Raw genomic sequence first — 16,462 nt, forward strand, 5'->3', positions numbered from 1 at the left:
ATGCTCTTTCTGAGGACATGCAGTAGAGTAGGGGACCCAAGCGTCTCTGACTTACATCCATCTGTGCACCCGCAGAGCCAGAGTCTATTTTGTTTATTTAAAAATGATCCCCATTAGCCGCCGCCGAAACGACCGCTAGTCTTCCTGGGGTCCAAACACAATACACATTACGTTACAAGCAAAGCAATTGTAAACAGTAGACAGTAAAGTGCAGTAGTAAAATACCATATTAAATGCATTACAATACAGGGAAAATCACAGAAAAACATAGTAAAAATCGATACAAAGTAGGATAGAAAAACAACAATAGTTTGGTCAGCTAATTCTATAGCTGGCCTATTGCGCACACAATTTATCTAAAAGACACTACTATTCAAAACATAAAATTCCATGTAGTGTTAAAGTGTAGTCCTGAGCATCAGTGTGTGTTTGCTGGTGTTTGAGAGTGCAGCTGGGATCTTAACTTCCTTTTAAAGCCAACCCTCCCATGAATGGAGGAAATATTTCCTGGTAGACAATTCCAGGCCAATTCCAGTCAATAGTGAGAAGACTGACCATGATCAGTTCATTGTTGAATTGAGTTCACAGAACGGTGTTAGTTGTCTGACTCCGCCCTTTTCCTCAAGCAAGGTATTGTCATCATGGGTGTCTGATGCAACCTGAGAGTATGTGCCCTAGCAGGTTCAGGCAACGCAACAACACCTGTGTAGCTAACTCAACAACACCTGTGTGTAGCTACTCCGTGCTGACATTCACATCTCTGTTCGTATACTGGAATGGACTGGAGCAAAACACCTAGGATCACTTTGAGGCAATGGAGAGATCCCGAAATAAGGTAGGCTACAGCAAGAAATTATTGTTTTTGAAAGAAGTCACAGGAGTTCTGTCCAGAGTCTTTTTGATGAAGAGCTAAAGAGGAAAACACTAATAGGCTATAGGCTATATTTTATTTTCAAACTTTTATTGAACAATAAACATACAAGACAAACAGGCAAAGAAGAGAGAGAAAGTAATATTAATAATACATCATAATAATAATAACAACAAATACATACATTTTTGACATTTATCATTGTAACGTGAAGCTACCAGCCGCATAAGGTGCTTATGTGCTTATGTAAGAGATACTGCGTATGTATGGGATCCTACACAAGGGGTCTGTGGGAAACCAGCTGGGCAAGTTGTCCATCACCCCTAACCTTAGTCACTAGTCATTCTTAACCTTGTCAGAATAGGTTAAAAAACGGATCCCAGATAGTTGAGAACTTTACAAATGAGTTGGTTCTCAGGAACCTGAGTCTTTCCATCTGTATATCAGAGACCATGGCCATCAGCCACACCTGGAAAGAAGGTGAAGAGGAGAGCTTACATTCCTTCAAAATAAGTCTTTTGGCGACAGTTGTGCCCAGTGTCAGAGATTGCTGCACAGCTGTAGTGTAGGGAAGTTCAGAGAGGACTCCGAGAAGCCGAAGATGGCGAGTTCTGCCTCGGGCTGCAGGGTTATTTTGTAGGCCTTTTGAGTACCAGTCAAATATTTGAAATATCTGTGCATGGTGCAACTAAGTTAAATACAGACAGGGAAATTGCTATGGCAGCTCTGGTATTTAGAGTATGACAGCATTGTCTATGTATTGTCTATGTAATGTAGTTACGCTCTTGTGTTCATTTGATACAATGCTATACAATACATAGTTTACATCATATTCTCCATGTCATTATTAATAATGCCCCAATTTGTCCTTTCAGTTTGGTGACGTTTCGAGGTGACGCAGGCATCGTCCGTCTCAATGATGAGGACCAGTGCACAGACTATGAGATCTGCACTACAACCACACAAACAGCTGACTCTGCACCCCAATCTGGATCTAATACAACTAAAGGTTTGTGGAAGACTCTCGTAGACTCTGACCTTATATGCTGCAGTGTTTGGAAACTACACACAATTTAAGTGGCTTAAATGGCTCTTCAAAATTGAGAACCAATGGGTTTTGACTATGCTTCTAAATTTGGCAGGAAACTAATAGCCTACTGTGGGAAATGAATACAGGAAGTGACTGGAAGTTGTGACTGAAGTCGTCTGTATATTGAAAAGTCTCTGGTTGGGTCAGACAGCCATGCATGATGCTGTGTTGATGATGACAGACAGCTGGGAAGTGGGATATTTCCTTCTTCAGAATAGATCAAATCCATTTGAACTTGTAATTCTTATTCAGAAAGTGGGAGATACATACGGAGACTGCTCTTAGCAAATGGGAAGAATAACGAATTGCAGCATGTTTTATTTTGAACAGACTTTCAACTGTCTGCGCACGACATACTTTGACATCAATTCATTCAGTTGGATACTTGTTGCAATGAGGCCATTTACACCTGGCGCTAACATGCGTTTTCTGTGATCAGATTGCAATCAGATTGTGTTTTATCACTTGAAAGTACAGGTGTAAACACCCCCAAAACGCATTGGAGAAGGATTGCAATCTGATCGGCCAAACCACCTCCGGAGGTGGTCAGGGATGCATTGTGTACACATTGAACACAAGTGTAAATGCAATGTGTCCTCTCAATCTGGATTGGAACTTTATGCGGATTGAGAGGACAACCATTTCTGCCATCAGATTGCAATCAGATTGCAATCAGATTGCAATCTGATGGGAGAAAACGCATGTTAACACCAGGTGTAAATGGAATCAGGTTAATGTGGTCAAGTACAATCTGATGGCAGAAAATGCATGTTAACGCCAGGTGTAAATGGCCTCATTGTTACGTTAAGTTGTTCAGTAGGAGAACTTCACCGGGGAAAAAAACACTGATTTATTTTGCACATGATCTCACCATGGACCGCAAATAGATCTCACACATATCTGAAAACTGTAAACACTTTTGCAGGCATTCATTTATTTTGACAGTTATTGAGAGTTGATTTGAGTTCAGTTGTGGACCAGTGATGTCACTGCATTGTGAGTGACATCACTATAATGGTAACGGTCCTGGATCGTCTTGACTGTTCCCTACAGGTACGTTTACAGTGGAGGAGGCGGTGGAGGCCATCGGCTTTGGGAAGTTCCAATGGAAACTCTCTATTCTTACCGGCCTGTGTTGGGTAAGAATCCAAAAATGCTTAGAACTCTATTTTTCCCCCCCCAACGACTGTCGACTGCACATCTCTTATGTGCATGTTCTTCTACGTCTCACTGGGTGTAGATGGCAGACGCCATGGAGATGATGCTCCTCAGTATCCTGTCCCCAGAGCTGCACTGTGAATGGAGACTGCCCAGCTTCCAGGTGGCTCTCATAACCTCGGTAAGGTGGTCCACTATTATCAATCTTCACAGGCACCATTATCATTTCATTTAGTTGAGTTGATTTTGTAATGTGTGCTAATTTATTGCACTCATTGTGTCAACGTGTTCTCCTCAGGTGGTGTTCTTTGGGATGGTCATCAGTTCCTGCCTGTGGGGGAAAATATCTGACAGTTATGGCAGAAAAACGGTGAGTCTCATATATTTGGGCTTTCATACCTTTTACTAGTTATATGTAATTGTTGTACCCTATATGAGGGATCAGCCGAGCAGCATTTTGGTAAACTAACCGCGTCACTGGGTGGCAACGGCAATGGAACCGTATGGAGCCCAAGTGGCGCGAGGCTTGAATGTCTGACTCTAGCCAGTTAACTCTGTTTACATTTTAAAAACTGCGACAGTTCACACACAACTTTAACACGACATGCATATATTATACATCAAACTCTTGAGCTACTTCTGCTCTCACTCAGAATGTCAAAATATAAGCGATGTGATGTATAGTTTTTGAGATATTAACGTTTGTTTGGCACAACTCATACTATTAACTGCCGCGGGGTTCCGCATTTCTGGGTGTCAAGTGACGTCACGCTGATTCGTCCTATTCAACTGTTAAGTGTGTGTGTGTGTGTGTGTGTGTGTGTGTGTGTGTGTGTGTGTGTGTGTGTGTGTGTGCACACACCAGGGTCTGATGATGTGTTCGGTGTGGGCTATGTACTACGGCCTGCTCAGTGCCTTCGCTCCGGCCTACGGCTGGATCTTGGTGCTGCGGTGCCTGGTAGGCTTTGGCATCGGAGGAGCTCCGCAGTCGTAAGTTCACTGCTTCTTTCACTGGGGATGATATGAAACATGAATGCTTTGTATAGAGAGGCAAAGTGGAACGTCACTTCCTGCTTCAGCACTGTACCAGAGATTTTCATCCGCCATTTATTTTCCCATAGACATTCCGTAAAATCCTTATAAAATAGTTGTACTTCGTTGAACCAAATGGTTCAGCTAACGCTATAATTGGGAGAGACCATAGAACATTTCACTCGGACCAAAACTTAAAAAAACAACATCGAAAAAAGATTTTCTTTAAACCCGGATTTATTTTAACATTTTGGTCCCAGTGAAATGTTATGCGATCTCTCCTGTTTCTAAATATATCTGTACCGTTTGGTTTGAACCAGTAAAACTATTTTTATACGCATTTTACGAAATGTGGATGGAAAAATAAATGGCGGATGAAAATCTCTGGTACAGTGCTGAAGCAGGAAGTAGGCGGTCACTTTGCCTCTCTATATTGCAGTTGCACAAGTCACAGAAAACCAACAGAAATGAGTGGGGTGGAGTCGGGTTGCAGACTGTGCACCCCACATGCTTTTAGAAACAGGATTTAAATGTTATTTCTAAAACATTTCAATATTAAACAATTAACATTAGCATTATAATGTGTTGACAGTAGCAGTAGTTGGACAATCAAATGACAATTATCCAAAATATACAATTTCTCTCTCATGACATACTGTATAATGTGAAAATGAACCAGCAAAAGCAATGTCCCAAACCTGAACAAAACGTACAGAACTGGCTTTACAATGAAAAATACCGACAAACATGTTTTCTTATCAACGTACACCACACCCATGCCTCCCAAATGATTGAAGACTTAATATTCAATGTGTTTTTAGGGTGACATTGTACTCAGAATTCCTTCCAATGAAGTCAAGAGCCGTCTGCATCATGCTGATTGCGGTACTGTAGCAGTTTACTTTCTTGTACGCTCTGTTCTTAATGTCTTATTTAATGTTCTTAATGTCGTATATTTCTGTGTTTGATCCATTGATTGTATCCGGCTCACTAACCCCACCTTGTGGTCACGTGTGTGTCTCAGATCTTTTGGGCCATTGGTGCTGTGTTTGAGGTCCTTCTGGCCATATGGGTAATGCCCACACATGGCTGGCGGTGGCTGCTCGGCCTGTCCAATATACCGATGCTGCTCTTCGTTAGCTTCTACTTTGTAAGTATATGTTTAATTTATTGACTTCTCTGAAATAAAGCCATTGTAGTGAATCTCTCAGCTGCTTGTTATCGAATAGAGACGTTTGTGTAAAGTAGCATTTACGTATGTTAGCCTGGTTAAAACCATCGGGATCTGGGAACTCACATTCTGTTTGGTTCTGTGAATCCGTCCGGACTCGGCGCTGTGCACAGTCATTTCAGGGGGTGGAAAGCCAGTCCTTCAGCCAATCAGCGTCGGATCCAGTCAAATCCAAATCCACTCGGAAGAACGGTGAAAACGTATTTTCCGTCGAGAAATTCCGCTGTTGCAAGAACAGGAGTATCCTGTTCTTGTTTAATTGTTGTTTATTGTCTATTTCTGCCATAACTGCATACTGCACTTATGGCTGTGTAAACTCGACGAACGTTGACGTTACTGCTCGAGTGGGAGAGCCACGGAGGCAGCCATTACTGTTTTGCCGGCGGAGTTCCTGATTGGTCAGTCAACTACGAGACCAGGTCCCTGATTGGCCCGTCCGCGTTGTAGAAGCGTGAAAGCGCCTGCCCCCGGAGGCAGAGTCAGTCCAGACGGTCTCGCAGAACGAAACACAAGTGTGAGTTCACATGAGCGGATGGTTTGTGTTGCATTTTTGTATCTTGTATTTGACACAGTGGCTGCCTGAAAGTGCTCGTTTTGATGTACTGATAGGGAACAGGGACAAAGCTGTGGCTACGCTAACCCGCATGGCAGCCGACAATGGCAAGGCCATGCCCCAAGGAACGCTGACCACCAGCCAACAGGTGAGCTCATGGACATATAGAACGCCAAAGTGAACGTCACTTCCTGCTTCAGCACTGTACCAGAGATTTTCATTCGCCATTTATTTTCCCATAGACATTTCGTAAAATGCTTATACAAATAGTTTTACTTGTTCAAACCAAACGGTTCTGCTATATTTAGAAACAGGAGAGACCACATAACATTTCACTAGGACCAAAACGTAAAAGATTGCAGATTTAAAGAAAATATTTTTTTCTATATTTGTTCTATGGTCTCTCCCGATTCTAAATATAGCTGAACCATTTGGTTTGACCAAGTAAAACTATTTTTTATAAGCATTTTACGAAATGTCTATGGGAAAATAAATGGTGGATGAAAATCTCTGGTACAGTGCTGAAGCAGGAAGTAACATTCACTTTGGCTCTCTATAGCTGTGTGTGTTTGTTCAGGTGAGGTCATGGGGCATAACTGTGTATGTGTGAAGTCATGGACATATACCTGTGTGGCCACCGCACTATCTCATTAGCAGACTGACGTGTAACGTTGATCTATCTAGAAATGTGATATTAATTATGCATAATGCAACATATTTTTGGTTCAGAAATGGATTGCAGAAACGTACGATGGCGACATGTCACTCTGGCGAGCAGGCTGCGATGTGAATATCATCACAGTCATTTTTAATTGTCATTTTACAGGCTGAGCGGGGAAGGATCCAAGATCTCTTCACTCCTCAGTATCGCAGGACGACTCTCCTCCTGTGGTTTATATGGTTAGCTTGAGTAACAGATTTGTTTACTTTCCTCCTATTATTTTATACTCATTTTTGATCATAAGGATTTTAATGCTTTCTTTTCCACTAGTTTTATAAACGACTTGATTCTTTTTTTCTTCCAGGTTTGCAAATGCCTTTGCTTATTATGGAATAATCCTCTTGACTACGGAGCTGTTCCAAGCTGGAGATTTATGTCGCTGTAAGTTCCAGGTGTAGCTACAGGTATAGTTACAGGTGTAGCTACAGGTGTAGCTACAGGTGTCGCACACCTTTTGAGCTCTGTCATATCATTGAGTTGGGCGATCTCTGAGAAAATTGAACCGTTTTCCTTCTTTATAGTGCCCCAAGGGGCCAAGAAGATTGAACCAAGCTGTAGCGTGGAATGCAAGTATTTGACATCTGCTGACTACAAAGACCTTTTGTGGACCACTTTGGCTGAATTCCCAGGTAAAATGTGCCGGAAATGTGCGAAATGGGCATTTTCTCAGAGTTGTTTTGTGTTGTCATTTTTTTTTAATTTGTGGGTGTGGGTGTGATTTGGGGTGATTGTGTTCTTCATCTGTTCATCACAAAATGCAATATCTCACCACTGGTCCCTTTTTTATGGGGGATGATGGATCTGGGGGGTGGCACTGGCCACCCCTGAAATCTAATTGGCCACACCAGGTGCCACTCCAAAATCATGAGGGTGCTGCTGGCATCTGTTGGCCTGATGGGGGGCGCCAACCAGCACAAAACCCAACATTTTAACAAGCCACAGGCCTCTAACAAGCCTCCAATAGACCCTTTTCACGGGGGCCATTCATTTTCTGTCGAAAAGGCAGGGTAAACACAGGTGCAAGCAAAACACTAATGAGGGTTTCTAACTTCCATGATTGGAAGTTGATTGGAAGTTGGAAACCCTCATTAGTGTTTTGCTTACACCTGTGTTTACCCTGCCTTTTTGACACAAAATGGCCCCTGTGAAAAGGGTCTATGCCGTAGCTCAAGTGGCTTGAAATTTGATACAGGCTATCTTTGCTCTACATATCTGCTGCTAGACACGTCAATATTGGCTTTTCTGTCTGGTTTTCTTGAAAAACAGGTTTTCTTGTTGTTGACCTATGACAATTGATACCCTAAGGAGACTGAGGTGCCTCTGCTCAGTGTTGGGAAAGCTCCTTTGGAAGTATAGTTTTACAAGCTACCAGTTACTCCACACTGGAAGAAACTGAACTACAGTAAAGCTTTCCTCAAAAGAACATCACTTAGAAAAATAGATCAAACTACTTTGTACAAAAAATATATATGCAGATCTACATCTGTAGTGTCATCTAATTAATACACTACGCATCTTGCGCGCTACGCGCGATCGATGCCTAGCCATAGCTCGGCTGCTGCATGGCTTCGCCTGCCCTATTGGCGTGCGCAGGTGTGTGTGTTTGTGTGTGTTTCTCACTAAAATGTTACATTAATGTCACAGTACCTCCTTGTGTGTATGTGTGTGCCCCATTATGATATCACTGATGACATCATCAGTGTGTGTGTGTGTGTTGTGTGTTGTGTGTGTGTGTGTGTGTGTGTGTGCGCGCCCCTATGACATCACTGATCAGTCTTGTCACAATGCCTCCTTTGTGTGTGTGTGTGTGTGTGTGTGTGTGTGTGACATCACTGATCAGTCTTGTCATAATGCCTCCGTGTGTCTGTGTGTGTGCGTGTGTGTGCACTGTGCACCCTTATGACATCACTTTTGACATCATCACTGATGACATCACATCATTAGCTAATTAGCCTAATTAAAAAATCCGGCTCCGTCAGGTCACCCGCATGGGTGCCCTTTACACACCCTGAAGGTTTCAGCCCGATCATACCTGAAACGGCATAGCTGTGGCCGGACACAGAACTTGAAACATCGCCCACGTACTCAATTTTATATAGATTACATCACATGACTGCAAAAATACCACTGATAAAGATGTTGACAACAACAAAAGAAGAAGAAAGGAAGTAGGTTGGTAATTGTTATAGTTGTTACTTATTTCCTTGTGTTTCTTCTTTATTGTAGGGCTTCTTATAACCCTGCTGGTGATCGACCAGATTGGCAGGAAGAAAAGCCTGGCATTGTGTTTCGTCATGTTTTCTTTGTGTATTCTGCCTCTGTACGCTTGTATTGGCAGGTGAGTAGTTATTAAAAACAAAAATAATATTGCCACATATTGGCAGACTTTGGAACAACTGCAATATACCGCAATATATATTGTATATTAAACGATTAAGGCTATAAGCTCTGACTCGTCTCCGTCTTCCTCTCTGTCTGCACAGGATAGCTCTTACAATCTTCATCTTTATTGCCAGAGCCTTCATCACCGGAGGATACCAAGTGGCTTTCGTTTATACACCAGAGGTAGGCTATGTACCGTTTTACTACATTTAGATACTGTAAAAGGTATACCTTGGTTCATTTATTGGTCACAATAGGGAGCCAAAGTGAACGTCACTTCCTGCTTCAGCAGTGTACCAGAGATTTTCATCCGCCATTTATTTTCCCATAGACATTTCGTAAAATACTTTATAAAAAATAGTTGTACTTGTTCAAACCAAACGGTTCAGATGTATTTAGAAAAAGGAGAGACCACATAACATTTCACTCAGACCAAAACGTAAAAGATTGCGGATTTAAAGCAAATATTTTTTCAATGGTTTTCTTTTTTAGTTTTGGTCCGAATTAAATGTTCTATGGTCTCTCACGATTCTAAATATAGCTGAACTGTTTGGTTTGACCAAGTAAGACTATTTTTATAAGCATTTTACGAAATGTCTATGGGAAAACAAATGGCGGATGAAAATCTCTGGTACAGTGCTGAAGCAGGAAGTGACGTTCACTTTGGCTCTCTATGCTCTCCCCTCTCTCATCCATTTAGGTGTTTCCTACAGAAATGAGAGCCATGGGAATGGGGACTAGTGCTGGTATGGCCAAGCTGGGCGCCCTGCTTACTCCCTTTGTGGCACAGGTATGCAGGAGAGACCAACTCTACTCTGTTATATTTCTTAAGGTTAACAATGGATTGTCATTCAGAAATACTGATGCAGTTGCCCGGCCGCCCCACTGGTGCTGGAAGTAAATCCCTGAGAGAAAAGAAATCAGTCCCCATAAGCATTCACGTTGGGCGTGGTTTGGGTTTTGTTCAGTGTGAATCATTTCTTGGGTGTAAAACAGATAAATGGGGACATTCTCCAAATAACTGAAGGGTACAAAAGGCAATTTTGTGTCACAGCCAGAAAATGGCATATCCTGTATCGTTATATAACATGAGCCAAAGTCCCTCCCCTTCCAGTCAGACCCTAAAAAAGAATGCTGGTGAATGGAGAGAGACGTTACTTTTTTGATCCCGTTTGAATTGTGCCACAGGGTACACATATGATGTTTGTCAATTTAACATATAACATTGCAAGTCAAGAAAGTCGCAGTTTGTGGTAAAACCTTGGCAGTTATAAATCAGAAAGACTATGCACAACCAAAGTGACGTCTCTCCCGCCTGGCCATGTTGTTGTTGGTGTGACGTACATTGTGCGACACGAGAGATGTAGTCGATTGAGCGGTTTCATACAAACCTAAACTTTGCGTTTCAGTTTCAGGACAAACTGCGACTTTCTTGACACGCATAGTTATCTTTTAAATGGACAAAATGTACATGTGGACCTCGTGGCACAATTCAAACGGGATCAAGAAAATATCATCTCTCGCCGTTCACCAATGTTCGTATTTTTTAAAGACCTTGGTATGCATGGTGAGGCAGGAAGTGAAAGTAGACGTCTACTTTGTTGTGATTAAACCTCAAATCTGGACATTTGTGGTATTGTTAAAATGACTGCTGTTAGCTGTGATGTGTATGGAACAGAATGTCTACTCCAGCTTTGAATGGGGAATTTCGGCCTGACATCTAGTCTCCTTTGCCAGACTCTCTCCCTACAAGTCTGGCAAGCGAGTCTACCTGACATCAGACTCCTGAGGTCAATTTGTAATCTCTATATATTGATGTGTGATATTTTGACTCTCTATAGGTGCTGCTCAGGACATCTGTGTATTTGACCCTGTCGGTGTATTGTGGCTTTTGCCTGCTGGGCGCCGGGGCATCTCTGTGTCTGCCCATCGAGACGTCAGGCAGAGGTCTGCAGGAGTCCGCTCAGCTTGGAGAGCAGGTGATCACCACCACCACCACCAGCACCAGCCAGGCAAATGACACTGCACCTGCTTCACACACCAGCTATGGATCCAGGGAGCAAGAAGAACAACCTGTACCATCATAGCCCACTGAGTGGATCTACAACACATCATCACCTCCCATGGTCCTACAGAGAGGCCATACTTGTGTATCGCATTAATGAATTGAATCATTTGAGCCACAACTCCACGATGAATGAGCAGGAAGAACAGGAGGGGACAGTCTCATGGCTGGGAGGAATATTTGGTGGTACCACCCATGCACAAGTGCAGACAGCCATTATAATAACTTGGACTACATTTTATTTTTTATTTTTGGTATTATTATTTCACCTGCTTTATTTTAATTTGCCACTCTTGGGAAGCAACAAAGTGACATTTTTGTGGAAAATGATGCGCTGGCAAGCATGACATTTTTAAGTCTACCTCGAAGTATAAGCAATAAAACATATTTAAAATAGAATGCGAATTAAAATGATTCATTATATTTATTCATTCGTTTTTTTTTATGTGCAGCCATATGCCATTTTGCTGGAGTTGCAATAAGTTGAAGGAAATAAATGAATAAAAGCACTTCCTACTGAAACTCCATTTTGTAATGAGCTGTTATACTAGAGTGAGGCAAAACATTATTATTGACGGCTCGATATTGTATTTTTGTCTTTCATTGAAGTATTTCATCAATTTGTAATAACGGGAATACCTAGTCTGGCCAGTCACCTTGACAACATTGGCCCAATGACAGCGCACACGCAAACTAGGCCAGCCAATCACAGCCATCCGACAAAGCTGCATGTCATTTCTGCCCCGCTTGCAACCCGCAGCGTGTTTTGTTTGTCTGTGCGCATTTAGCGATGATAACGCGGGACAGCGATGATAGCGCGGCACAAAACGGGAGGATATCTCCAAAAAACCCCGGTGTGACTTCTCGCTCATGATGGACTCCCGGTAACCGCAGCAGCAGCGTGCGCGCAGGACGAGCAGCTGGGAAGACCGCGGGGCTCGGGAGTCAGGTGCTGTTTGATGAGAGCCTGACTTGGCGTTTTCTCCCCGGTGACAGAGACAATCTCGGCGCATCTTCCCCCGGATAGCAGGCAGGCGCCCCCTCTCTCTCCCTCCTCCCCTCCGTAAAAGGACTCCCCTCCTCTCCTCTCCTCGTCTGCCCACCATGGCCCTGGTGACTCTGCAGCGCTCCCCCACCCCCAGTGCAGCATCCTCGGGCAGCACAGCCACCACCAATGCGGGGGAGGTAAGTCGTGGGAAACCGATAGGGCGGGCCCGGGGGTCGCTTTATGGAGGAAAAACGCCGAGGATGCGCAGGTTGGGAACCGTCACTTCCCCCCACATTGAATAGGCTGGTTGGTGGTTTAGGCTCCTGCAGGGAGGGAGGGATGACAGCAGCTGCTTCCATCAACGCTGTGTGTGTGTGGTGGTGAACCCGGCTGTGGCATCATTATATTAACGTTATGTAAACACAAATCCTCCGTGTGGTGCGGGACTGGCTGCCTGGACAATTTGCTCATTTTCTGATATTGTGTTGTTGTACCCGGGCTGTAGTAGGCTACTCCCTTCACGTAGGCTAGTATTCGGAAAAGATGTTATTAAAGGGGAATCCCACCCATTTTAAATAATTCACATTATGTTATTTCCTGTGCGCCGGGACAGTTGTAGTTGTGCTTGTGAACTTGCACCGCTCTCAGCCAGAAATCAGAGAGGGATCCTTTTTGAATAACAGTGATGTCATCGGAGTGTAAAAGCCTGGGCTAGCTGCTCCACTGACTGAGTGGGGCTCTCTGACTGTGTGAAAAGCATAGCCCGCAGAGTCACACCAACAACATTTTATATTCTAGCATTGCAACATAATTTAAACTTCATTTGGAGAACTCATGAATGAACACAACAATTCTTATGGGTCAACTGACAGTGTCCCATTGACTACAGAGAGAAGTGCCAGATTTTCATTCCAGTGGCTTTACATCTCAGTTATCCAGTTTCTAGTCATGGGATAGCATGTGAATTCTTGAACTGGGTGGCATTAATTTAGTGTAAAACAACATCGTGGAGAGGGGGGGTGGGGTGGGGTTCGTCAGCAGGGATCCACATGGCTCAGTTCAGTTGTGTGGATGTTTGGATGCGTCTTGTGTCTGCAGTAGAGAGAGGTCTTCGGGTATGCCCGATACCCGGGGACCCGACCCGGACCCGGCCGGGTCTGGGGTCCATTCAAAAGAAGTGACTCCGGGTCCGGGTTGGGTCCTTTTGCCACGGGTCTTGGTTCTCTTTGACAGTGAAATGTCGGGTCCAATAGGACCTGAGTGGACCCGGTGACTGGCTTTCGCAGCTGTCAATCACCCCCTTTTATATAGGCAAATAACTAATTAAAAACAACCTTATCATCATCATCATCATCGTCATCATCAGTATATAAATGGGAGCTAGGGCTCTGTTTGTTTCTCTGTCCCATGTCCCACTGTGATGTCATAAATCCCACTCTGACATAATCAGTGATGTCATAAATCCCAGTGACATCAGTGATGTCATAAATCCCAGTGACGTGTGACATCATCAGTGGTGTCACAAATCCCACTGTGACATCATCAGTGATCAGTGATGTCACAAAAAAGAAGTGGGAGTCTGACTTCAGACCCCCCGTCTTCAGCCATGCTGAATGTTGCCAGCTCCAGGACATGTGATCCAGCATCCCTGAAGTATGCCATCAAGGAGTAGCCAGGGCGAGGCCGAGCTGCAGGGCCAGCTGGGGCGAGCTGCAGGGCGGGCGAGGCCGCGTAGTGGGCGAGCCTAGGAATCGAGTGCGCGAGATCCCTAGTTGGGAAAATTAGCACCGGATCTGATCTGCCCGGATACCCGACGACCCAACCCGGGAACCGCCTGGGGCTTGGGTCCATTCAAACGAAGTGACTCCGGGTCGAGGCCGGGTCCGGGTCCGACATTTATGGGGTCTTTCCAGGTCCAGGTCTTAGCTTTCTAATAATAGACGGGTCCAAATTTCCCCGGGTCCATTCGCGTCCAGGTCCATCATTTTGGACCCGTGAAGACCTCTAGTCTGCAGGTGTGCCAATGATCCAACTTTTGGTTTTGTGGGACTTTCATAGCACAAGATAAGATCACAACACTGACAAAATGATACCAGTAGAGGGTGCTGGCGCACTTAACCTGATTTGTGCCATCCTCAACAACACACACTGTTCTTGTGGCAGTGTAAACTCTACCTGAAACTCAAGGGTTTAACAAAAATAAATGCACAAAGATCCATTCAATTCCTGAATTTGTTCTCTCTGTGTGTCGGTTGCTCTGTCCCTCCCCCCTCAAACATAATATAGCCACCAGCTGTTATAACATTGGTATACTGTGTTCATAATAATAAAACATGTCTGCCCCAGATGAGGTCATTGATTATTACCGACCCAACCCACAGTGTAGTGTATACAGTGCTGTAGTGTGTGTTACAAATCCATCCTGGCTGGCACTCTTAAAATAAATAAATAAATAAATAAATAAAAAGCTCTCCGGTTCTGTTGGACTTAAAATGATCAGATTAATGAGGAGGGATGATTTGATGACCGGAGGAAAATGGTTCTGGCTCAGTGTTTCCTCTATACTAATATGTTTCCTGGCGAAGGGCCACTTCAGCAAGCAAGTAAGCTACTATAGAAAATGTGAATTAAAAGCTATTTAGAAGTGATTCCAGTTTCCCCAAGAAAATATGCGAACCTGTTAGTAGGCCCAATCAAAGATTGTTATTTGGCAAAGAAGCTATTTTTATTTGGCTTTATTTATTTGATCCAGAGATGGCTTACCGGTACTCACTTTCAATTCACTGATTGCATAAGCCTTTAAGACAGAAATGTGATTTGGACTATGGGTAAATTATTATTATTATTATTATTATTATTATTATTATTATTATTATTATTATTATTATTATTATTTATTACTTTTTTTCTCTCTCAATGGCATTTGAAGATTGTCATGTTACATCGCTGGGAGCATGTTTACATAGACTCCCGTTTTTTATACAGTATTTTCTCTAAGCACTATAGCCGGGGCATATGGAGAATCCTACACCATAAACACGTGATACTCATAAGGATACTTGTTAAAGAACCAAAAGTAATTTAAAAACAAACAACTGACTACTACTTATCACAGATTGTTGATCAGGCCGGAGTATACTCCACTCAGTAATTTGTACAATGCTATACGTACGTAACGTGTCAACATGTCATTATACTTTTATGAGAATATTTGCTGTGATGCATTTTAATGATTTTCCACTCATAGCATTGTTTAAATCAAACAAAAGCCTGTGTGGCCTATCCTCTGCCTTTCTCGAGACCAAGTCTTCACGGGTTATTAGCTTCTGGGTTATAATTTAGTTAGTAGCAATATAATTTCAGTGATTAATGTGGCCTAACAGGCACTAACTCATACATGTATTGCATTTGCAGGTACTCGTGCATACTAGGGGTGGGGGGAAAAATCGATACACCATAGTATCGCGATATTTTGCCTGACTATATTGTATCGATATTTGGACGCCAAGTATCGATATAAAAAAGAAAGAAAAATTGCAGGCCATGCCATGTCAGGCCACCGGGCATCTGCCCGAAGCACCCGATGTTGCAGTCCGTGCCTGCAGTGGCGTATTGAGTCCAGAGAAGCTTAATAATGTAGCCTACGTGTGGGGCAAAAACAAAACAAAACAAAAAAACACTGCATGTTTTACTTCCGGTGAGGTCAAGGAAAAGGTAGGAAAAGGAGTTAGACAATATATCGAAATATCGCAATATTCAATATATCGCAATATTCAATATATCGCAATATCGGTGATATCGCAATATCGCAATACTATCGTATCGTGACTCAAGTATCGTTTTAGTATCGTATCGTGGGCATCTGGTGATTCCCACCCCTAGTAGCAATATCATTTCAGTGATTAATGTGGCCTAACAACTCATACATGTATTGCAGGTACTCGTGTATACTATAATAGGATTACATAAGTAGTGGCTTCATAAATAAAGAACTTTCCGTTCAAAAATTAGTAACTGGATACAAATTAACTAGGACCAGTTTCAATCTTCCTGCATGTATGAAGTCTCAGCCCAGTCTGCTGAGTCTTGCAGGTCGGGCTTGCTGATTGCGCTGCATGGTCCTAGAGGTAAGGCCTGGTTGGCTTGTTATTGGCAGCTGACTGTTTCTCATAAGAGAGGATTCTCATTGACACTCACAGTCTATATAACAATCCTTTGGGTCTTTGTGGATGCCTGTGTCATATAAATTGAAAACCTTAAAAACAAAAAATCAGCTAGAGAGGTCAGTTAGACTCCATCAAGGATCTGGGTCTGGGACATGTCAGTTATTAATTATTGTAGAATGTGTTTATGCCCCTGTCCTGTCCTGTC

The 16,462-nt window shown here is 43.1% G+C and overlaps 2 protein-coding genes across 2 annotated transcripts in view; both read left to right on the forward strand.

Annotated features, from left to right (window-relative positions):
• Positions 1-713: 713 nt before the first annotated feature.
• On the forward strand, positions 714-11,570 carry LOC310795560 (synaptic vesicle 2-related protein-like). Its single transcript, XM_083657632.1, has 16 exons — positions 714-835; positions 1,747-1,880; positions 3,015-3,100; positions 3,202-3,300; positions 3,418-3,489; positions 3,985-4,109; positions 4,973-5,036; positions 5,176-5,301; positions 5,955-6,083; positions 6,762-6,835; positions 6,961-7,037; positions 7,178-7,285; positions 8,883-8,994; positions 9,140-9,221; positions 9,739-9,828; positions 10,880-11,570. The coding sequence occupies exons 1-16, from the start codon at positions 777-779 to the stop codon at positions 11,123-11,125; spliced, it is 1,683 nt and encodes a 560-aa protein (XP_083513758.1). The 5' UTR covers positions 714-776; the 3' UTR covers positions 11,126-11,570.
• A 637-nt stretch (positions 11,571-12,207) lies between these two features.
• ssh1b (slingshot protein phosphatase 1b) overlaps positions 12,208-16,462 on the forward strand; it is a gene marked incomplete at both ends in the record, with an annotated part of 28,258 nt that continues 24,003 nt past the window's right edge. Inside the window, one exon of the mRNA XM_083657415.1 lies at positions 12,208-12,288. Within this exon, the coding sequence (XP_083513541.1) occupies positions 12,208-12,288 (81 nt within the window). The remainder of the gene's footprint in view (positions 12,289-16,462) is intronic.

Source organism: Poromitra crassiceps (genome assembly GCF_964638095.1).
Source record: "Poromitra crassiceps genome assembly, chromosome: 21".
Lineage (NCBI taxonomy): Eukaryota > Metazoa > Chordata > Actinopteri > Beryciformes > Melamphaidae > Poromitra > Poromitra crassiceps.

What these genes read in the sequence shown, in the direction of transcription:
- LOC310795560 (XM_083657632.1), top strand. Translation starts at nt 777, where the DNA reads ATGGACTGGAGCAAAACACCTAGGATCACTTTGAGGCAATGGAGAGAT. An exon ending in CTCCTCCTGTGGTTTATATG is followed by an intron (nt 6,836 to 6,960) that starts GTTAGCTTGAGT and finishes TTTTTCTTCCAG; the next exon opens with GTTTGCAAATGCCTTTGCTT. An exon ending in CACTTTGGCTGAATTCCCAG is followed by an intron (nt 7,286 to 8,882) that starts GTAAAATGTGCC and finishes TCTTTATTGTAG; the next exon opens with GGCTTCTTATAACCCTGCTG.